General features: G+C 53.3%; 2 protein-coding genes across 2 annotated transcripts; both read left to right on the top strand.

Annotated features, from left to right (window-relative positions):
* The first annotated feature begins 22 nt into the window (after window positions 1–22).
* Window positions 23–4568, top strand: Ndufa11 (NADH:ubiquinone oxidoreductase subunit A11). Its single transcript, XM_021149570.3, has 4 exons — window positions 23–230; window positions 3463–3555; window positions 3750–3872; window positions 4416–4568. Exons 1-4 carry the CDS (start codon window positions 128–130, stop codon window positions 4526–4528), a joined length of 432 nt encoding a protein of 143 aa, XP_021005229.1. The 5' UTR covers window positions 23–127; the 3' UTR covers window positions 4529–4568.
* A 12516-nt stretch (window positions 4569–17084) lies between these two features.
* Fut6 (fucosyltransferase 6) lies at window positions 17085–21895 on the top strand. Its single transcript, XM_085833155.1, is given in 4 exon segments — window positions 17085–17100; window positions 17836–17903; window positions 21252–21408; window positions 21411–21895. Coding segments are annotated over 4 exon segments (726 nt in total).
* Window positions 21896–23723: the final 1828 nt, after the last annotated feature.

Genomic DNA, 23723 nt, shown 5'->3' with positions numbered 1-23723 from the left:
CACGCCTTGTCCGCGTCCAAGGTGTTCAATAAAGTTGCGCGCTGGAAACCTCGCGAGAGCTGGCCTAGCCCGCTACCCTTGAGCTCGCCCAGACGCTTTAGGGTCGGCCGAGCGAGCCCAGCTAGGTATGGCGATGGTGAAGCGGTTCTTTGAATCCTATCATGAGGTCCCCGACGGCACCCAGTGTCATCGCAAGACCTACATCACCACGGCCTTAGGCGGCATTTGCGGTGAGCGCGGGCCGGTGGGCGGGCGGAGGGCGGAGGTCAGGAAGCAAAGGTCAGAGGGCGCGCGGAGGTCCCGGGGGCGCCGGGGCCCATGGCTGTAAAGGCGGAGGAAGTTGAGACTTTTGAGGGGCGTAGACTCGTCAGTGCCTATGGGGCTTCAGAGGTCGTAGGTCAATATCAGGGAGCAAAAGCTGGAGAAAATGTGAAGGTCATTTCAGCGTCCTCAGGAGTTTTTAGGGTTAAGGGGTGATCGGGTCATCGGAGTTTTTGAAGACAAGTTCTAGGGTTGCCTAGGCTAGACTGCAAACCCTCTGTGTAGCGGAGAATGGCCTTGAGGTCTTGATTCTCCTGTCTCCAGTCTGGCCTGCATGATCCTCCTGCCTCAGCTGCCCAAGTGCTGGGATGACAGGGCTACACCCCAGTCTAGCCTCTGGAAGATGTTTTTGTTATTTTTGTTTTGTTTTGTTTCTATTTTCCGCCACCACGGAGCATATTAATTTGCTATTATTTTTAAATGATTCAAAATGATTTAGTTTTGTGTTGCGCTCATTGGTGTGTTACCTGTATGTCTTGTGTGTCCGATTCTCTGGAATTGGAGCTGCAGACAGTTGTGAGGTGCCCGTGTCGGGGCTGAGAGTTGAACCCAGGTAATGGAAGGGCTGAGCGAGAGCCATCTCTGCAGCATGATTTACTATTATTTTGGACATGGTCTCCCTATGTAACCCAGGCTGGCTTGGGATTCAAAGAAAGTGTCCCGCCTCTGCCTCCTGAACTCCCAGATTAAAAGTATGCACCACCATGAGGACCTAATTCTGGAAGATTCCAAATAGGGCACACTTGTTTGGAAGGTCAGATGTCCTTTTGAGGTTGTCATGGGGTTACCTTTGGCATTTGAGACTCTTAAGGTGCCCCTCATGCCTGGTTCATTCACTCACTCACTTACTTATGCTATCCCTCAAAGCCTCATTCAGTCATACATTTCCGGTATGTCCACAGGCCTCACATTCATGAGTTTACCCAAGGCTTTGCTCCCACAAAGCAGGTGTTGTAGGGTCAGGTGATTGGGGGATTTTAAAACGGACAGAACAAGCCTGGTCATGGTGGTGCATGCCTTTGAGCCCAGCACTTGGGAGGCAAGGCAGGCAGATCTCTGTGAGGGAGGCCATGGAGAGAGCATGGGTGTTGATCCAGAGGATGACTGTGTGCACTCTTGGTGTCGGGCTGGAGTCTGTCTTAGGTAGACATGGAGAATAGGCAGGCCCTTGCTAGAGGTGCCATGTCAGAGCTACTGAGGGAGGAAGTGGACAGTTATGTCAGCTTTGAAAATTCTTCCCTATATCCTAACTCCTTTGTTCCCAAGCTCCCTGCTTGGCTCCCCTAAGGGGGATATTGCAGAAAGGCAGTGACCCTGCCTTCCCAGCAGGATCTAGCAACTTGGAGGCATGGTGGAACTCACAATTGAATGAGGGAGGTCTTTGGGGCCTCAGTGGAAGGATGGATGAATAAATGAACGTGGCTTGTGCAACACAGTGAATGAATGAATGAATGAATGAATGAATTCCTGTCCTGCCGGCACAGCAGTTAGGAATGGATAGCTCCTGGGCGCAGCTGCACCTGGAGGTCCCATGCTGCAGCTGGTGCTCCTGGAGGGTCCTGTGCTGCAGCTATTGCTCCTGGAGGGTCCCATGCTACAGCTGGTGCTCCTGGAGGGTCCCATGCTTCAGGTGGTGCTCCTGGAGGTCCCATGCTGCAGCTGGTGCTCCTGGAGAGTCCTGTGCTGCAGCTGGTGCTCCTGGAGGGTCCTGTGTTGCAGCTGGTGCTCCTGGAGAGTCCTGGAGGGCTCCATGCTGTAGGTGGTGCTCTTGGAGGGTCCCATGCTCCTGGGTGCTCCTGGAGGGCTTCATGCTGTAGGTGGTGCTCTTGGAGGGTCCCATGTTGCAGGAGGTGCTCCTGGAGGGTCCTATGCTGCAGGTGGTACTTCTGGAGGGTCCCATGCTACAGGTGGTGCTGAGGCTTGGCTGTGGTTTGGCTGGGCCATGGGAGAATCTCAAGGGAGCAGTTAGATGGTGAAGGGCAGTCAGTCACTCTGGGTCCCATGACATCTGGCTTGTTAGGTGTGGTCACCAAAGTCACCCAGGGTCCCTGTGGCCTCACCAGTCCCAATCAAGAATCCCAGTGCCCCTGGGTTCAAGTCCTGCTGCATCTGGGAAAGACATCCCAGCAACCTCCAACAGTGAGGTTGGGTTCCCGCGTGAGCATTCTCACACTCTGTGCATGTACATAGAAGCCACAGTGATGCTGAGGCAGAGGGATGGCTGGGCTGGGGAGCTACAATGTCTTCAAGGCCTCCAGCCCAGTGCCCAGCTTCATCTTTGAGGCCCTGCTAGGGTCTTCAGTCTGTGTTGATACTGAAACTCAAGATCTGTAAGTGCTCGGTGCTCAGATCAGAACTCCAGAGCTCACCAGGAAGGGTGTGTGTGACATCTCCAGAGGCTGGAGAAGAGTTGAGCGGCCACACCCACTGCCCCATGACCAGCTATGCTGGGCCAGCTTAGGCTACTTTTCTGGGCCACTTCAACTCCGATGAAAGGAATAACAGCAGAATTCATCCGGCCTGGAGGGTGAGGGGCGGTAGTGGGTCTTGTCGCCCCTGTAGCAAGGATCCTGTGTCAGCTTCCCCAGAGAGCTGTGCACAGTGGAGTGATGTGGGGCTGCCTGTGCCTGGTCTGGCCTGATTGTGATGCCTGCTCTGTAGCCCACCAAGGCCTGCCTGGGCTCCTGACTTAGCACCCACCTTGGCCTCAGCTTGCTATGTAAACCATGGTGTAAACTCTGGAGAGGCAGGGGGTGGAGGAGATGGAAAAGCTGACTGGTGGCAGTGGGGTTGGCGTGGGAGGAATGGAGCCAGCCAGATGTAGGGACACGTCTGGGCCGAGCTGCCGGCACGTGGAAGGATTGGCATCCTGAGCCCTATTGCTGCCAAACTGGATTAGGCCGAGGTCCCAGACCCTTGGAAACTATGGCCTTTGATGAGCCTGGAGGAGGCACTGTGGCAGCTGCATATTGATGGCTGGAGGTCTGGGTCAGGGGTCGTGGACCAGCATCAACCCACTGGGGCAGGGCTCTGCCTTAGGTATTGGGCTCTGGCCTAGCAGCCGTGGCCCTGGATTTGAGTTCTGCTGTATTCTGGAAAGACATCCCAACAACCTCCACCCTCTCTCCCTCTCTCCTACAGGCATAATTGGCTCCGCTTACAGCGTCACACTCAACCCCGCAGATTCCACCCTGGAAGCAGTGGCCAGAGTCGGCCGGTACACATTCACTGCAGGTGAGCTAGTGTCCTGCTGACAGTGACACAGGCCATTCAGAGGCGACTGGAACCACTGAGTGGGGCCCTAGGACACTGACTACAAGACTGACTAGGGGGCTCAGAAGGGCAGAGGGTGGTGGCACCCAGCATTATCTGCACAGGACAGTCACTGCCTCAGTTTCCCCACCTCCAACCCCCATTGCCCCTTACAGCTGCTATCGGAGCGATGTTTGGCCTTACCACCTGTGTCAGTGCACAGGTCCGAGAGAAGCCAGATGACCCCCTGAACTACTTCATTGGTGGCTGTGCGGGAGGCCTGACATTGGGAGCTCGCAGTGAGTGGCCATTCCCTGGGGACAGTATGTAACCACTGATCACTCCAGCCCCTCCCACTCTGTCCCCTGCCTAAGGCAGTCGCTGCCTTCTCAACAGCAGGCAGCTCCGTGATAGGGGAGACTGTGCCCTGCAGTAGGCATCCCTGCCCATCTCTTCACTATTGGGGTGTGACCCACAGCCTGACTCTAACTCGGACAGACTTAGCCCCAAACTGCCTGTCTCCCTCTTTGTATTCCTAGGGGTCTGGGGACAGGAAAGCCATGCCAGCTACAGTTCAGCTGTGGGAAAAGGCTTTAGCAGGGGAGTACCCCCACTGCCAGGAGTCAGGGCTGACCACATCCACCCTCCCCACACGATGTCTCTTGAGTTAAAGGGATTGATGCAGGATAGCCTTTGGCCTCAGTTTCTCCATCCCCTTAACTCTGTTGCTGGGCTATTAGAGAGGCCCCTGAGGAAGCCTCGCTCTATCAGACCCCATCTTCCTGGGAGGCTCTTGGATCACACCTGGAGCACCCCATACCTGATGCTGTCCTTCTCCACAGCTCACAGCTATGGGACCGCAGCCGTGGGCTGTGTCTACATGGGCACTGCGGCCGCCCTGTTCAAGATCGGCAAGCTGGAAGGCTGGGAGTTGTTCCCTACCCCCAAGGTGTGAGCCAAACCCCTGTGGCAAATAAACGCTGTATTTTCCTGTGTGCAATGTCCTAAAGGCAGGCTTGCTGCATGAGATGGCCAATGGGGAGGGGGTATAACAGAAGGCAGATAAGATGACAGAGGCCTGGGCCTGTACTTGGCACACAGGGTTCACAGGCAGGCCTGGAAGCCCACATGTGCCTGCCCGCCAGCCTGCTGTGGGCTGCCCAGAGGCCACTGACCTGGCTCTGCAGATGCAGCTCAGAGCCCCATGGTCAGCCACCAGTGAGTAGCAACCTGGCCACCCCCACGCTCGGGTTGTGGGCTTCCCCTCCTGGGCCTATTCCCAAAGCCAACAGCTTCTGGAAAACATGCCTGGGCCCCACATACCAGTTTCTCCAAATTTCTGGGCAATGGAGCAGAGAGCCCTGTATGGGCTGTCCTGTCCTGCAGGCCTCCGCAAGCCCAAGGCCAGGGATGGAGTCTTTCAGCCTGGCCAGGTGACACAGGGCCCAGTCCCTGCCTTGTAGGATCCTTGCCCAGCAGCTGACAGCCTTTGATTTAGGTGGCCCTGGAATGCTAGCGACGCCCAGCCCAGCACTGGCCGAGCTTCCTGGCAACTGTGGAGGAAGCAGTGGGCTCCAGCAGCCTCTGGGGCCATAAATCAAGGTCTGGGTCCTGCCTGAGAAACCTAGCTCCTGAGGCCCCTGCTGGACCCAGACACTTGTTGGGAGAGGGCCGCATCGTCTGCCCTCCTGGAAGCCTAGACCTGATCAGAGGGCCAGCCTGGTGGTATGCATCCCCTGCCTCCCTGAATCCCATCCTTTGTAGCCTCACGTGCCAGCTCGGGGTTACCATGAGGGCTGTGTGAGCTGGACTTGGGGCTCCCCAAGAAAGGAATGGGAAACCCCAAGAGGCACAGAAGGCACAGGAGTCCAGGCCCCAGAGTGCTGTAGCTCAGATGGGTTCCAACTTTGAACCTGGGCTCCTGGCTGTGTCCCTCAACACAAGCACCAAGCCTCAGTTCTGCCCCAGAAATGGGAAGAACGACTTCCCTCTGGTCATCACGACAGGTCCCTCCCAGTTGGGCCCTGTGTACTTGGATCTGACTGTGTCCCCATAAAGGTTTCGATGGACTGGAGTACCTTCTCGGGAATGCAGTCCTGTAACTTCACGTCAGGCCTCCATCTTCTTTACTATCCATCCACCCTGAGGGACAGAAGGCACTCCACCAGGACCTGGCATGGTGCTGCCTTGCCCACTGGTCACCATGGCTTTGTCTTCCATGGGCCTGACAAGGAGCATTCAAAGCTGATACCATTCTGCTCCCTGCTCCCTGCCCCCTGCCTTTCAGGGTGCTGCTGGCTCTGCACATAGCCCACCCAGCCCTTTCTGGGCCAGCTGCCAGGGCTAGAATGGCCTGCCAGCCCACCCCCAACCCCCAACCCCCTGCCGGCATCCAGACCTCCAGAAAGGGGCAGGATGGGGTGACTGCTCACCAGACTCGAGGGAGCCCCAAACCCAGGCTACATTGGCTATAAACATTTACTAGCCAGAGAAAGGCTGACGTCACCTCCACACAGAGGCCCCCATCTGGAATGTCCCAGCAGCCTTCTGTATGGAGCAGTAGGACCATCATGACAACACAGGTCCAGTCTTGTCCCCTGAAGGCCTAGAAGAGACCCTAAGAGGGAGGGCAATCAGCAGACAGGATGTCCTCGGTCGATCACAGATCTGGGGATGCTGAGCATCCCCTTTCCTGAAGCCCACCCCTACACACAAGGCTTCCAGAGCCCTGGCCTGGCCACAGGTGGCCCACAGGCACTGCTGGTGACCACAGGAATTAACAGGAGTCCCACCTCTGGCCTCCACCTACCTCAGGGCCAAGGCTCAAGTCCTCTCTGCTCCAGCGGCTGCACCATGTTGTCACGTGTCATCTCGTCCCGTGTGTCCCTGTGTGGAACTAGGCTAGGTTTTGGCTGTTATACCCCTCGTCCCATCCCAGCACATGGAATTATTGTCTGAGTGAGGCCTCTAGTTAGCTGCTGGCCACCAAGGCCTGAACTAGCAACCCAGGTTCAGTCTCTAAAATCTACACAGCGGAAACAGAACAGGCTCCCCTGGGTTGTCCTCTGACTGTGGCACAAAGTACACAAATAAATGTGATTTTAAATGCACTGTGGGAGTCTGACTCCTATGGAAGAGCCGCCTAGCCAGGACAGCCAGCTATCTTGGGTCAAGCCTAAGCTAAGGTATATTTCCCACAGGACAAGGCAAGATGGGGTGGGAGCCATTCAGGCAGACTCACAGAGCACGCCTGAGTCACGTGAGAGTGGGACACATGTGCTATCCCAGTAGTGCAGGTGGAATCAGGAGAATCATTTTTCACATAGAGAGTTTCAGGCTACCCTGGGTTATAGGAACCCTGTTTTGAAAAAGTCAAATGAAAAAACAACAGCAAAAAAGTCATCTTAGTAAAGCCCTCTCCCAAGGACAGACTAACCCAAGGGAAACCGAGGCACACACGGCCTGCCTTCTATTCCTGGGTCCTCCTGGAAGCACACCCCTCCTCCCCACCCCCATCAGCACACAGGCAGGCCCCTCACAGCCTGCCAAGGCCCCTGGGGCTTCCCAGAAGTGCTGGGTGGTCGCTGCCTCCCTCACCTCCAGAGGCCCCGTGGGCCCTAAACCTGAGCAGGGAAGGTGTGAGCCAGGTCGTGGGTGGGGAGGAAGGGGGGCTGCTGAGCATCCCGCCCACACCTGCATGGAACGGGCCGCAGCTGCCAGGGCCTAGCTTGAAACTTGCAGGCCCACTCATTAAGGAAATCACTTCTGTCTTTCTATGTCTAAAATATACTTTATGGTGTGTGTGTTTCAATAAGGAAAACACACTTGGGCTGGCCTGAAGGTTCCGCAGAAATCTCGGCCACCCCTCCTGGTGTCCCCTTTCTCCTGCCAACAGGCCTCGGGACTTTGTATTTCTCTCCTCGGGGCTCTACTGACTTCATCTGTTCTCTAACTGCAGCTCGGATCCCATCGTACCGAGCATTTGGAGTCCCGCCTGCTCTTTTTAATGGCAGTATAATATTTTAGCCCTCTTAAGAGTATGCCTCCCCAACCCTCATTAAAGCCCACTCCCCAGGTAGCCTGCCTTGTGCCCACAACCTGTAAAGTGCTAATCAGTGAACGGTTTTCAGTTTCCAGTGAAACAGCCTGAAGGACAGAGTCCCATAAATCACCATTTTTGTTCCTTTGTTCACACAGGTCCCAGACTTGTAGGAACAGGGACATTTGTTGCCGCTGATAGGTCCTATCAAGAGCTGACCCCAGAGCCTTGAGTGTGCAAAAGTGTCCACTGCTCTACCCTAAAACCCTCCATGTTTCACTGCTGCACTCCTCTGCCCTGTAGCTCAAGGACCACCAACTTTTCAAAGTGGCTCCTTCCACTCAGTCATGTCCATTTAAAGGGCTTCTCTAGTCTTCATGCCCACTGGCCCCTTCTTTAAAGCTGCATACTATTCCATTTTCTAGACGTACTGCATAGTGCTCCGTTCACTGGGGAGGGCATGTAGATATTTGTTGTTGTCCTTGCTCTTTGCAATATAGTCTCACTGTGTAGCCTAAAACTCATCCTCAAGGCTCCACCTCCTGGGTGCAGAGATGCCAGGCATGTGCTACCGATGGATATCCTGCCTGAAGGATATCCTGTCTGTCTCCAAATCATAGAGATCACATAAATAGTTCAACAAACAATCCAGGCGTGGTGGCACACGCCTTTAATCCCAGCACTCGGGAGGCAGAGGCAGGCGGGTTTCTGAGTTCGAGGCCAGCCTGGTCTACAAAGTGAGTTCCAGGACAGCCAGGGCTATACAGAGAAACCCTGTCTCAAAACAAACAAACAAACCAAAAACTCAAAAAACAAAACAAAAAAAAAATCAACAAACAGAGGTGGGTTCAGCGTGGACACAAGTTTTTATCTTCTTTGGGTAAATACTAAGAATGTGACAGTGGGATCCTGTGGTCAGAGCACATTAGCTTTGTGGGAGATCACCATCGCCCCTCCTCAGTGCAGCCGAGTAAGTACCCTTGGCCCCGGGTCCTCATTTGTGCCATTGTGAGCCCCCCCCCAGCCCACTTAATGTGCATGAAGCTTCATTTATCTGTTGTTATTTGAGCCTCTTGATGGAAGCATGGTAATTATTTTTGCTATTTTAGAAGACAAGACTCAGGCTGGAGAGGTGGCTCAGTGGTTAAGAGCACTGACTGATCTTCTGAAGGTCCTGAGTTCAATTCCCAGCAATCACACGGTGGCTCACAACCATCCATAACAAGATCTGATACGTGTCTAAAGATAGCTACAGTGTGCTTATAAATAAATAAATCGAAGAAAGAAGAAGAAGAAGACGAAGACAACGATGACGACAAGGCTCAGAGAGGATAACCACATCTCTAAGGTCACACAGCAAATGGAGAGAAAGCCAGGAATCTGACTGGTGCCACAACACTTGTATCCCTGTTATATCCAGACATCCACGGAGTAAGGGGTATTGAAGCATGTGTAGGAGTTTACTGGGAGAAGACAAGCAAGGAGCAGCATGGGAGATGGATTTAAGGACGGAAAGTGGGATGGCTAGGAGAACCCAGGGTGCTGGGTGCTCAGTCCTTTCCCTGAGCCGAGTCTCCTCCAAGTCCCAGCACAGTTGTGAAGATCCAAATGTCCGGCTGTCACATGTGCAGCCTCACTTGGCCCCACAGTCGCCCCTTTGGCAGCTAGAGGTCCAGGACCTGGTCCCCATCTGCATGGTCTGGGGACAGCCAAAGGTCATCTCTGGTCTCTCCCCTCAACATTAGAAGAAACTGAATGTGCGTGAGTGCGGGGAGCAGGGTGTGGTCACTTCCTGTCCTGGGCTGGTCCTCTGAGGTCTCCCTTCCTGGTCTGCCTTCATTTCTTCTGACTCCTATTATCCAGCCCCCTCCTACCCACACTGTCCTGACCCACACCATCCTGCCTCCCTACCCTGCCCCCACTAAGAATAAATCACCAGCAGTGTGGAGCAGGGACTGACAGGCAGGGGAAGGCAGAGGAGGGTGAGAGAAGTGACCTGCTGTCCCCTCCCATGCAGCTGGTCTCTGACACCTGACACCTGGAAAGACCATCAGTAGTCACCTGACTGACGAGAGGAGGCCTCTTTGAGTGGCCCTCATTAGACACCCCTGAGGCCTGTTTTTCTGTTTTGAGACAGGCTCTTACCACGAAGCAACCCAGGTCAGCCTGGGACTCATAATCCTCTTCTTGCCTCACTCAGCCTCCCGTTAGGATGACAGGTATGTGCCACTAAAGCCAGCTCGAACCTTGTTCTAAGGCTGCATGGCTCTGGGGAGCTGCAGCTGCCTGAGTTGAATTACAGGAGGAACCACAGAAGGTGAGAAATCACAGAGGGAGTCTCCCAGCACGGCAGGCTTGTGCTTGTTCCAACTGTCTGCTGGAGGTTGGGACTCCTGGCGACCCAGCGTGACTGGGAACGTAAGCAAACTGAAGCAGATGTCCCTGATGACTGACAACCTGTCAATGGTACAGGACTAACTCTAGATCCTTCTCCAGGCAACCTTAAGCCGAGCCACGGAGATGAAAACTTGGGGACCCTGGCCCCACACCTCTTGGGAATTCGCCCAGAAAAAAACAAAGCTGCTTAGAGTAAAGTTCAGAGGTGGAGCACCTACCTAGAATCCCTCCGTGAGAGGCCTGGGGGTGTGATCAGAGGTGAAGTCCCACCCAGAATCCCCCAGGGAGGGGCTGGGGGCGTGGTCAGGGTGGAGTCCTGAATGAGGCCCTGGGTTCCTTAGCACATTAGCAGAGAGAAAATACCCCTTAGCGCCCTGAATGTTCGAGTTCCCAAGTAAGGCGAGGGCCCTGTGCCTCTTCCCAGTCACATTACTCTGGTTCTTTCAGCCTTCAGGGAGCTGTCAAAGGCGATGCTGCAGTCTCTGGACCCTGGATCGAATTGGGGCTTTACCACTTTGTGGGCCCTGTGACTGTGAGCTCATTTGTGTCGCCATACCTCAGTTTTTCTGTCTGTCAAATGGAAATAATAGGCCAGCAATAACCATGTGGACACCCGGGTGGCTCCCTGGATCAACCGTTCTGATTTATGCCTCCTGTCTGGCCCACCATACTTACGGGCCCCGCCAGGCTCCAGCCTCCCTCCTGGCCGGCAGGGAGGGGCTGAGCGGGAAACAGGCTAATTTTAGTCCTGATGACACCCCCCTGGCTGCCAGCCCTGTGCAAACATCCCCAGTCAAGCTGGAGGTTCAAAGCGTCCCCCACCCCCAGCCCGCCGCGGAAAGATGCTGTTTATTCATTCTTGTTGGCCCAGCAGCCCCAGCCAGCCTGTGCCTGCCACCCAGGACTCTGTCCAGAGCCAGTGTCGCCCCACCCGTGTCACCCTGGAAGACCCAGCTCACCTGAGGCCTCTCCAAGGCCAGCGAGGGGCTAAGAGCTCTCAGGGTCCAGCGGGGGGTCTCTCTGGGAGCCCAGACCCCAGAGTCTGTCCAAGCCCACTCAGACACTGCCCTTCGGAGACTTGGGGATCTAGATCGTGCTCCACAGGTTTGGGGGTAGAGTCTGTCAAGGTGGGGAGGTTTGGGAATCAAACATAGGATGCTCATTCATTCATTCAATTTACTGAGTTCCCATTCCATCAGGAAACAATGTCAGAGACAAAGGAGTTGGTGAGATAGATGAATAAGCCAGGATAAATGATGCAAGGATTGTAGCATAGGATGCTTCTCTGAGGAGGAGCAGGGAGTGAGAGGATAATTTCCCCGCATGAGGCAGGTCTCACGGAGCCCACCCAGACTGTGGCCTCCAGCTTGCTCTGTAGCTGGGGGTGGAACTTGGGGCTCCATACATGCTGGATGAGTCCTTTACCCACTGAGTCGCAGTCCCTACAGCATTGGGAGGTGCTACTCCACATGCACAAAGGTCCTGGGGTCAGAAGAGTGAAGAAGCAGAGGGTCCTGGGAGGGTGAGGGGCAGAGATTGGCCTTACACCCAATTCTCCTCCCATTTGGACAGGAAAGTTTCTGGAATTGTCACCATGCTGATTTGGGAGGTGGCAGGTCTGAGGACTGCAGCTGGGCTGTTGAAAGGCTCAGCGGCTGGCAGGTGGATTCCAGCTGTAAATGAGAGCTTCCGGAACATTCTGAGAGTCCAGGGAAGGGGAAATTATGGCTCTCTAGAGAATGCTAATGGGATGGCAGGGCGGATGGGGACAAATTCCAGAGCATCTTCAGCACGTGGCATCTCCGTACGCTCCCCATGGCGCTGGGCCTGTTGCCCGGGTTGTTGACATTCTAGCTCTTTTTTTTTTTTTATCCTAGTGTGGTACAGGTGTCCTAGAAAAAGAAAGTCCCCCAAATAAAAGCCCTAAAAATCCTATGTTTTTTAACCTCTTCCTCACAGCCTCACTGTTTTCCTTCTGGCAAAATTCTTGACTCTTTTTTTCTTCCTTCCTTCCTTCCTTCCTTTCTTCCTTCCTTCCTTCCTTCCTTCCTTCCTTTCTTTCTTTCTTTCTTTCTTTCTTTCTTTCTTTCTTTCTCTCTCTCTTTTCTTTTCTTTCTTTCTCTCTCTCTTTTCTTTTCTTTCTTTCTCTCTCTCTCTCTCTCTCTCTCTCTCTCTCTCTCTCTCTCTTCTCCCTTTCTTTCTTCTTAACTTTTCAAACCATCACACCTCTACTCCTCAAGACATGCCTGAGAGAAAGGCCCCTTTGTTCCGTCCCAGCATGGTCTCTGGAATGTTCTCTGCTTCCCAGCTGCCCTGCACCTACAAGGTCTTGTTTCTTCACACACTATTTGGCAAGGGGCTTTTTTCTTTTCTTTTTAAATTTCTTCCCTCTACTTGACAAAAGATGGCCTGGTGACATTTATTTCCAGAAATTGGAGATTAAGCATGCCTGGCCCACCTCTTCGCCCACCACCCGCTGAAACCAAGGCAGCATGAACCTGGCAAGTTTGGAGTGCCAGGGCAGGCAGACCCCAACGTGTCAGGGGCCCCAGAGTGAGGACAGTCCGGGGGCGGGCAACAAGGGGGATGCCAGGTTTCTGTCACACGGAGTCCCCCCCACCCCCGCCCCACTCTGGCTGGATTCCACAGCTCCCAGCACTGGAGGGATGGGAGGCAGGGAGGGGCCAAGTCATTCATTCATTCATTCATTCTAGACAAGGTCTCTCTACATAGTCTTGGCTGTCCTGGAACTCACTCTATAGACCAAGCTGGCCTCAAATTCATGAAGGTCTGCCCCTCACCCCCCCCCCAGCCTCCTTACTGCTGCGATTAATGATGTGTGCCCCCACACCAGTCCAGGCCAAGTTCTTAACAATAACAGGGGGAGGATACTGAGGCCTAGGCTTGGGATGCTGTGTTTTCCCACTCTTGTTCACAATTCTGTAGAAACATATATAAAGACCCTTGAGGTTCCTGGATGGATGTCACAAAGCCTCCCATCCCCACAGACGGTGCTGGCACGGTAAGGGTCCATGATTCTCTGAAGAATGACTCCCTGGATTCAAATAGTATGTCAACACAAAGAGTGCTTTATTCTGCAGAAGTCCAGAGTGATGGGCTCTCCCCATTACCAAGATAGAGAGACACCCAAATGAGCTCGAAAGCCCAATTTAAGGCACATTAGGGGAGTTCCAGGGTAGGTGGGTTTTGTCTCACCCTATCTCTAGTCAAGTGCAGTAGTGTGGGGAATGAGTAGATCAGGAGTTCAGTCTGTCACTGACTGAACAATCAATTGAGATAACTCACTGCCTTTGGACCAGCCTGCCTCGTCTATCTCAGCACCAGGGAGGCTACAGTCCAAACACACACAGCTTCTAGAGAATGGTGGACGCCCCAAGCCCCAAGCAAGAAGCCTGAGGTCAGATGGATCCACAGACCCACCTGCTGTGGGGGGGGAGGGTGCTAGGACTGTAAATGAGGGTATCTGAAATGTTCTGGAACACTCTAAGTCTGGAGTAGGGGTGCTACTCTCAAGAATGCTGAGGGAACCAGGCCGTGGTAATCCCAGCACTTGGGAGGCAGAGGCAGGCAGGCAGATTTCTGAGTTCAAGGCCAGCCTGGTCTACAAAGTGAGTTCCAGGACAGCCAGGGCTATACAGAGAAACCTTGTCTCAGAAAACAAACAGAAACAATGCCTAGGGGGAGACTGAGATAGGGTGGGTAGTGGTGAATCAAGGCCTCCCCATCTTCACAGTGAGTACACGAGGAACCCAGTGGTATGTTCCAGCTAGCCCAGGTGGAAAGATGCAAAGAGCCCTTGAAAGCCACCAGTGACCCTGACCTGAGTTAGATCCTGTGTACCTGTGGCTTCTGAGCTACCCACACAGCACACCTGACTCAGGTGTGTGCAGAGGGGTGCAGGAGGCCTCTACTGGAGTTTCTGTGAAGCAGCAGGAGAAGAGCTGGTCCTGAGTCCATGGGGAATGGGCATGGGGCCCCACACCCAGGGTGGTGAAGCATTCCCCAGCCTGGGAACAGGTCCCCTCCATCATTGCAGCCTGTGGTCTCAGGGATGAAATCCCCAGCAGGCCTGTAAGCTGGGGCTGAGGGAAGCATTCTTAGGACCTAACAAGAGCCAAGACCCTCATCAGAATGGGCGATGGTTCTGAGTCTGGGGAAGGGATTTCCAGCCCCTGCCTAGACGGACGGCATCCCTCGCTCAGAGAGAGTCCAAAGAAGCCTCAGGTCCTACAGCATCTCAGGAGGAATGCTGGTCCCCCACTGGGCAGGGGTCCCCTGTCCTCAAGGAATGGCTCTGGGGAGTCAGTGGCTGGTCCCTCTGCTCATCATGGGGCTGGGCAGCTGTGTTCAAGTCCTTGTCTACTTTGCCCGGCTGTGGGACCATGGTGGGGATCAGGAAGATCAGGTAGTACAAAACATTTCTGAAAAGAAAGTGTTTGCAGAAGAGGAGGCATAAAAGCCAACAGTGGCTGAGGAGGTGGCTTGAATTGGGGACAGAGTTGTGAGGGGGCAGGGTACTCAGGGAAGATGTGACTCTTGCAGTCCTGCCTGCCATCAAAGGGCTCGTGGATGTCCTAGCATGAGGACCTGCGCTTAAATCTCCAAAACCCATGGGAAAGCTACACTTACTGGTGTGTGCCTGTTCCCCAGCACTGGAAGGAGGCGACAGGAGGATGCCTGGGACCTGTTGATCACCAGATGGACCGGTGAGGTCCAGGCCAGTGAGACTTTCCCTCAGAAAACAAGACTGAGAACAAGGGAGACAGCTGAGGCTGACCTCTGTCCTACACACACTCATTTATACACAATATACATTCATATACATACACATGCATGCACACACTCAATACATACGTGGGCATGCACACACACGTGCACACACTTGGTGCACTAATGTATGCATACAAATACTTGTACGCACACACACATGAACTCATGTATCCACATGCATGTACTCATACACACATGCACACACTCCTGCACACACTTAATGAATGCACATATTCATGCACACACACACACACACACACACACACACACACCTGCAGGTTCATTCCTAGTTCCCATGAAGAGATAGAATTCTCTGGAAGGGGTCAGAAGAAACAGCATGGAAGAGAAGTTCTGAATGACCTCTGAACCCCAACCCTCCCTCATCTGCAATTGAGATCCCAAGTTGGGGCTCAGCTAGGACTTGGGCTCAGCGTAGGTTAGGAACTCAGCCCAAGGCCGGGTGCTGGAGGCCAGATCCAGCATGTTTCAAAAACGGGAGCTCAAGTCTCTCTCTTCACTTCATCCCAGTGTCACAAAGCATACGGTTTCGGTTTTATAATCTTCAAACATGCTCCAAGGAAGCAGCTGATAACTTTGTGAAGATTTTTTTTTTAATCTTTATCAGTTTCTTTCTTATGCGCTTTCTTTTCCCCAGCAGATATTGAACCTTTTGCCCATCGCTGGTATCACATCTTTAGCATCACAGTTAGCACCCTGTGTCTTAAACACCTACTCCAAGTGCTTACCTGAGAGCTCACACTGGCAGGATCTTTCTTTCTGTCCTGCACAGCCATGGCCGTAATGAGAAAGTTTATTCCATTGACACACGGTCTGGTTGTCTGTTGACCAACCTTTTCTATTTTCTAACTACTTGAGGTTTTGGAATCTACATAGATGAGTTCCTTGTTCCTGAACTCACGTCATCATGTTCATGTGTATTCATTAACTTCCTCAATCTATTCTTGCAAGGACTCCTCTCTGTACCTTTCTAAGAATAATTATGTACCCAGGGGAAACTGCTTAATTTATATTCTCTTCTTCATAAAACTTTTTCTAAGTTGCTAGTTGATTCAATAATCATTATTTCAATTCTGTCATACTTTTTTTTAAAAAAAATCCACCTTAGAATTATTAAGAATTTTTTACTATGATATTACTGCACTCAATACAGAAAAAGTGATAAAGGAAAAAAAAAGCCACCAAGAGCATATAGTGTTATACTAGAGAAAAGAGTATATCCCCTGCCAGTCCCAGGAAAGACAGCTTCGGCTGCAGATTCTGTCACACTGGTCTGTGCCAGGCTCCCATCCACAAAGCACTCAGATGCCACTACCTGGGACAGAGGCATGGCTGTCACCATGTCAAACCAGGATCAGGGCTCAGCCCAGAGTCATAGGCTCAGCTGAGGATCAGGGCTCAGCCTGGGGTCATAGGCTTATGGTTCTGCCCCTGGGAGCATCTCCCTGTCACCGGCCGGATGATCTGGGCTGCACCCAGGGGCTTCCAGCCTGCAGGAGGTTCAGCAGGGTCGGGCTTAGGACTGTGGAAAATTCCTGCCAGCCCCGGGGCCTGCTGGAGCCCACTGCGGCCCACGCTGCTGATGGATGGATGCCTGTTGCTCCAGGGGCTTTCAGGGGCCCTCACACCTGCGTGCTGATGTGTGCCGATCCCCAGCGCCACCCCCACAATCCATCTGGCCATGGGTCAAATGAGAGTGAGCCACTTCGCGCCAGAACTGGATGGAATGCAGGGGTCTTGGACCTCTCAGACTTCTGTACACTACCTCCTGGGTGGGAAGGCAAAGCCTCCTGGCACGTCGGCAATCCATGCTGGGACGGCCAAGCTCTCTTTATGGCAATTAGGGACATCTAGAAACCAAATCTCAACGAAGAAGCCCGCTGCTAGACCGTGGATCAGGGAGGTGTGCTGTAGAAATGGGAAAAGAGCCCAGCTCTGGGCTGCCTCGGTGACCAAAGCCAGGCTCAAGGTTGTAACCCCCGGGTACTTGCAGACAGCGGGCCCCTATTAAACAAGAACGCTGCGGCGCTGCCCCGTAGACGTGCTTCAAGAAGTCATTTTATTCCATGAAATAAATCCAACATCTTTTTGGCTCTTTTGTGTCATCCTAGCATCTTTGTCCTCACCAGACAATCCAGCCAGCGGGAACAAACTGAGCCACTGGGGCCTCAGGGGAGGCAGAGAGCTGGAAGGACTGGGGTGTTAACCCAGGGTAGCTTCCTGGAAGAGGTGCCCCACAGAGCACCCACCCATCCTACGCTTGGCCATGGGCCTAGGGCAAGGTAACATTAAGATAGACAACTCAGAAGTCATTCTGCTTGACTAATTCAGCCCCAGAGAGGATGGGCATGTCCTTCAGCAAGGGTGCCAGGATACCCATAAACGCAGCATGACAGGACTGCGGGTGGCACAACGCAGAAAAAAAACTTGGTGGAACAGAGAATTCAGGCTTCCATTTACATCTCCAAGATAAGACAGATTCTGATTCAAAACTAACTTTCCAGAACATTCTCTGTCTGCCATGAGAAAGCTTCCTTGATCGCCAGGACAAGTTATGTAAGGAAACAATGGTTTTACAAACACGAGTGTGTCTGCTCTGCTGGAACAGTGACTCGAGCCACATGCCCATGTGCCCATCCCTCTACCTGATGCCTCTCTGGCTCCAGTTGCCCTGTGCTCAAGGGTGACTTTGTGTGACCGCCCCCCCCCCCCCCAGCCTCGTCATCAGCAGTCATGAAGATCTGTCTTTGTCACATTTCCACAGTTGCTGAAAGCACTCTGGACTTATACTGCCTCATAGCTCTGGTGCTCTTAGCCCCTTCCTTCGCATCTAGATAAGGGGCTAAGGAACCCTTAGTGTGCTGAGCCACACAGCCTCAGCCAAAGGCATGGGTGGGACCTTGAATTCAGGGCACTGTTCCTCCGGAGGCTGATGCCTGTGGCTGAGATAGCCCTGGAAATGGGCTGGGAACATAAAGGATAAAATGACACACGCTTCCTTCTTCCTCTTCTCTCAGTTCTTCAGTACCCAGGAAAGGCAACTGGTGCTGACGAGCTCTTGGGCCGAGGCTGCTTCCTACTCCAGGTAAGGCCACCTGGGATGACAATTGCGCTTGTCTCACTCTGGAACATCTTTCTTGGAAGAGACCATTCTAGTCTGTCCTTCCTCTAATCTGCCCTTGCTGTAGCAGCCAGGGCTGGTCTAGGACCAATGGGAAGGGTCTGATGGCTTGCAGAGTGGTCCAGACCAGAACCAGCAGCCAGTGTCCACCAGCTTGGGTTTGTGGAGCAGGGAGATTCTTCCTGGCTTTTGAGGGATGGAGTTAGAGGAGTTTAAACCTTATGCTGATCCAGAGCTGGACTGGAAATCATATAGTCCACAGGCTACCTGGGCCCTTGGGTCTGTTCATTTGCTCACACAACATATCCAGAGAGGGGCTTTTCTGACTGTCTTTTCAGTTGTTCCTGTTGTTGTTTTTTTCTTTCTGAGGGTTTCACACAGCACAGGCTGGCCTCAAACTTCTTATATAGCTAAGGATGACCCTGGACTCCTAATCTTCCTGTCTCTACCTCCACCATGCCCGGATGACAGTGGGTGCCACCATGCCTGGCTTGTGGGACAGAACCCAGGGCTCCGTGCATGCTGGGTGAGCACTGCCCACTGAGAGCCTCTGTTGTTTTGGGATGGGGCTGCCATAGAGTCCTGGTGACCCTGAATGCTGCATCCTCCTGCCTCAGCGTCTGGAGTACTGGGATCAGAAGTGTGTTAGCATACCAAGCTGTGGTTTGCAGGCATTTTTCTTGTTTGCTTGGGTTTTACTGGCTTTTGTTCCATTCCAGGAAGGTGGGCTTTTCCCATTGTTCTAGGGAAAGTACCTTGTGGTGTAGACAGAATTTGGGCCCCTTCTTTATTCTCTGATCTGTGCTCTTCGGGTCACTTTTGGAAGCCGTCACTCTCAGTGGGTTAGGGCTGCCCATCCCAGGATTATGTAAACTCTGATCCTGAACTCTCTATCCTTGAGGGACATAATTTATTGGAGTAGCAATCATCAGGTACAGGAGAGGATCCATTCAGACCCAAGGCTGGGCCAACCTGCTGTGCTGCTTGCTTCTTTCTTTCCAGACAGCTTGCTAGGGACCTGGATTTATCCCTTACTCTGCCTACCTGCCTGATTCAACTTATAGGGCAGGGAATGTAAACAGGAGGGTTATGGGATAGGTGAGAACAGGGGTGGACCTCCAGCCTAGAACACCTCCAACTCCACTCTACACCCTACACCAGGGAGTGAGGGGCAGGGGCATAGTCAGGGAGTGGAGCCAGCAGAGAATTCCCAGTGATGGGTTGGAGGTGGGGCTCAGCCTCACTCCCCTTACTTGCCCCAAACCCTGGGTTCCATCCCTGACAGAAGGAAAGGAAAGCTTTAGGAAGACTAACAGCCATCCTGGCCATCTGTTTCTAGAACTTTTTCAGCTCCCCAAACTTCACCATAGTCCAACAGACCTACCATGATATTCCTACATATGACCCACAAAAAAGTTAATATACATGCTACTTTATTTTTAAAACTTGCATTAATTTACGTATAATGTGTCCATGCATGCATGCCATGGCCCGTGTGTGGAGGTGAAATGGCAGCTGGCAAGAATTGCTTCTCTCCTTCCACCATGTAGGACCAAGAGTCCTGGTTGCAATGAAAAGGCAGTAGGAGGAAACAGAGATCGACATTTTCATGTGGAATTTCTTAGTGACAGCCGTGCTCAGCACCTGTGTTTCTTTTTCTTTCCTTATTTTGTTCCTACTGCTTCTCCCCCCACCCCCAGGTGTATTTTATTATTCATTCCTGTATGTATATGGGTGCAATGCCTGCAGAGGCCAGAGGGGGGCGGTGTAGTGCTTGGAGCTGGAGTTACAGGCGGTTGTGAGCTGCTGTGTGGGAGATGGGAATGGAGGAACCTGACTCCCCTGCAGGAGCACCCAGTGTTCTTACTGCCCAGTCATCGCCAGCCCCAAGTGCCAGGATTTGCAGGACCCTTAAGCTAGGCAGGGTCAAATGCCACAGCACCCAGGGAGGCTGCAATTGGGAGATCACCATGAGTTTGAGGTCAGCCTGGGCTACATGAGACCCTGTCTCAAAAATCCAAACAGTAAGGGCTGGGGAGTCGGCTCAGTCTGTTGCCCTAGGATGGAGACCTGAGCACAAGTCCCCCGCACTCACAGAAAAGCCTGCAGGAACACACACACACATTCCTCAGATCCCAGAGCCGGGAGGATCAGGCATGAGCTCTGGACTCTGTCTCAAAATATAAGGCTGGGAACATTGAGGAAGACACCTGACATTGACCTATGCAGCTCCCAACAGTCATGCAGAAAGGGCTCTGTGGTCCCCTAGTCAGATGGCATCCAAGGATGACTTCCCCATCAGTCCATAGGTCTGGGCTGTGTGTAGATTGGGGCAGCACTCGGTAAGTCTGGGAGGTGTTCGGGAAGGGATAAGGGTGGGTCTGGGTCATCAGTGGCTCTGACTGTACATGGTTGGATACATTCCTGTCTCTGACACTCAGCTTCCTCATTTAAATGATGGATGCTTCCAGGACTGGGGGAGTGCAGAGGCCCTCGCAGTGAGTTTCTTCTGCAGATGACCATGGGACCTCACCTGTAACCTCAGACCTTACAAGTCGTCTTTACCCCTTCCAGCCAGAATCCTAGAATTAAAACTCCAGTAACTTCGGTGAGAATTTCTATCCAGAACAAACAAGAGAAGAGTATGGGAAGGTGTGGCATCCAGATGAAACCAGAGAGCAGCTTTTCCTGGAGACGCCTGCCCAGGTGGAGGGTCATTTCTCCTGTATTTAGGAGGAGGTGGACCCCAGAGGCCAGGTCCTTGGGTCTGTGGTTCTTTGCTGTAAATGACATTCCCTTGAGTACCGTCACCAGTCATATAAGAAACAAGAACAACCTCTATCAAATTTGGCTGGATGTGGACGTCCACGCTGGAGAGGGAAGGCGTTCAACAGCATCCCCAGCTACGGAGCAATCTGAGGCCAGCGTAGGCTACATGAGTCCCTTCAGAAAAACTCAAGTGGCCAGTAACATTAACACCTCATGTTCACATAGCACACACAGACACAGCACAGCAGTCACAGCAGTTAGTGACCTCCCTCCTCTTCCCAGGTCTCCTGGCTCATGGATATGACCCAAGTAGCCAGGGCACCGTGTTCCTGGTGTGTGTGCCTCTCAGGGCTGCTGCAGCAGCTTCTATTGGCTTTGTGCTTCTTCTCCTGTGTCCAAGTACCCCATGATCAACCTGTCCCTCCAGCTCCTGGTAGCCACCCAGGACCAACCTCCACCCCAGCCACCTGTGTCCTCCGGCCTTTCCTCATCTTACTGTGGACATGGCCCCTTCCACTGGTCAGTAGCTCTGTCCTCCTGTAGTCGTCCAGTCACTGCTGCAGTCTATCAGCCCTGGACGGTTACTTCACCCTCACCATGTCCTGTTGCAGCGACTCGGACATCTTCATGCCCTGTGGCTGGCTGGAGCTGTGGCTGGAGCCTCTAGTCCAAACCCAGGCCAACATCTCTGCCAAGACTGAGTCGTGTCCAACTGGGATTCCAAGTCAGCCCAGGTGCCTCGGAGTCGCCTCCGCGTGGATGTGTATGGCCAAGGACATGTGAGGCTCTCTGAAAGGAACATGGCGGAGACTCTGGCCAGATACAAGTTTTATCTGGCATTTGAGAACTCCCTCCACCCAAATTACATCACAGAGAAGCTGTGGAAGGATGCTCTGGAAACCTGGGCCGTGCCAGTGGTCCTGGGGCCCAGCAGGAAGAGCTAAGAACGCTTCCAGCCCCCTGATGCCTTTATCCATGTGGATAACTTCGAGAGCCCAGGGGATCTGGCTCAGTACCTGCAGGAGCCAAACAGGGACAGCCTGGGCTACCGGTGATACTTTCGATGAAGGGAGACACTCAGGCCTTGTTTGGGGAGCATAGCCCTGGCATTCTGCAAGGCATGCAGAAAGCTGCAATGGAACCAGAGGTACCAGACAGTCCCCAGTGTGGCCTCTTGGTTCCAGTGAGGTGGCTGACCAGGGTCCTGCAGGCAGGAGTGGCTCACCCAGAAGATATCATCTGGAGGCCCTGGGTGACAGACATCTTTATCTGGGACCCCTCTGTGTGTATCTCAGCTGCCCAGAGCCTTGGTTCTGGGATCTTCACATAGAACTTTGCCCACCAGGGACATGGGTAGCCAGAAACCTGAGCGGCATCAAGGGAACCTGCTCTTAACGCACACTGCTCCAGGACCACTGACTTCCCAGAATCCCTCCCACTGGTTGGTGATAGGTCTGCCTCAATTGCTCGTGGTGTCTATGACACAATTAACTCCTGTGGGGATGGGGGACAATCTGTTATAGCTGTCCAGACGGGACCTTAATATATGAGTCTCACCAAGCGTGACTGTGTGTCCTTTCCCTGGGGACAATCCATACCAACTGGGAGTGGGTGTGACCGGGACGCTCGGCCTTCTGGGTGGCCCTGTGTGGAGCCTGAGACTGGGTGCAGAGCCCAGGCTGTGGGAGACACTGTTTACATTTCCATCTCCTGGTGGGTTCCACCCCACTCTGTGGCTGGCATGTTGGAAGTGGGTGGGAGACAGGAAGCCAAGGTCCCTGCAGGCCTGGGTGGGGGTTTCTTTCCCCTGCATGGGGACACACACCCACCTGGGCAAAGGAGTCTCAAGGAGTACAGCTTTGGACTCCCAGACCAACTCTGAGACTCTGCTCTGACCACATTGGAGAACCTGAGGCCAGGGACAGCCCCTAAGGGGTTTCCACAGCACGTGAAGGTTCTGGTGTTTTGGCCACCATCGGCTGATTCAGCTGAAACTGAGTGGGAAATCCATCTCCTTGCTCCTCCTGTCTCGAGAATGCTGTAGGCTGCTGGATAGAGCTCCCAGCCAGGGGCCTGGCTCCAACTCCTCTTCCAGAGAACAGCCATGGGCTAGGGCCAGCAGCATGAATCCCTGCAGGGCACCTGGGAAACCTTGTTGAGTTGATCTGCATGAAGAAGGGATGGTTTTGGGAGTGTTTACTCTGGTAAGGGGTGCATGCCCTTAGCCCAAAGATCTTTGGAAAAGCTGGACAGGGACAGACACCCCTGAAAACCCAAGTATTTGCAGATGCCAAGGTCGTAGCAAATTGGTCAATGCAGCCTCACCCTTCCCCTCACAGGCCCCCTCCACCCTGATCTCTGGGAAGCCGACACTGCCTGCCACCCTTTAGGCCTGCCAAGCGTCGGGGTAACACCAAAGCAGAGACACCCGCACCCCAGCCCGGCATCCCAGCACATGGTGCACCCTGTCATTCCATGCCCAGCCAACGTTTTAAGGATACAAGGTCCAGGTCCTTGGGGACCCAGTGGAGCCGGCAGGCGCTGACTTGGGGCTGGATGGGGTTGGCACTCACCCCAGACCTGTCCCCGCGGGGAGGTGGGTAGCGAGAAGAGGGTATTTTTAGCTAGGAAAGGAGATAGAGAGCCAGGGCCCCCGGAAGCCCGTCCGGTGCTGAGGTGCACCCAGACCTCAAACTCTTCAACAAGATAAATGCTATGGCTTCCATCCATATGACCCAACCCTGTATCTCTCATTTACCTTGAAAATACACATCGTGAGTGGCATGGGTCAGCACAGCCATTGCTGTACACTCCACAGTCATTTGTCACGTACAGCTGACACCTCTGCATATCTTGTTTGTTTGGGTTTGTATTTGAGACAGTCCCAGGCAGGCCTAGAACTTGAAATGTGACCAAGTTTGTATGCCGCTGCAACCTGCTTCAGCCTTTGCGCTCTCTCTCTCTCTCTCTCTCTCTCTCTCTCTCTCTCTCTCTCTCTGTGTGTGTGTGTGTGTG

Source organism: Mus caroli, unplaced genomic scaffold (assembly GCF_978045245.1).
Source record: "Mus caroli unplaced genomic scaffold, Mus_caroli_1 scaffold_18, whole genome shotgun sequence".
Taxonomy (NCBI): Eukaryota; Metazoa; Chordata; class Mammalia; order Rodentia; family Muridae; genus Mus; species Mus caroli.
Note: the sequence above shows the minus strand (reverse complement) of the source record. Positions and strands in the feature narration are given on the sequence as shown.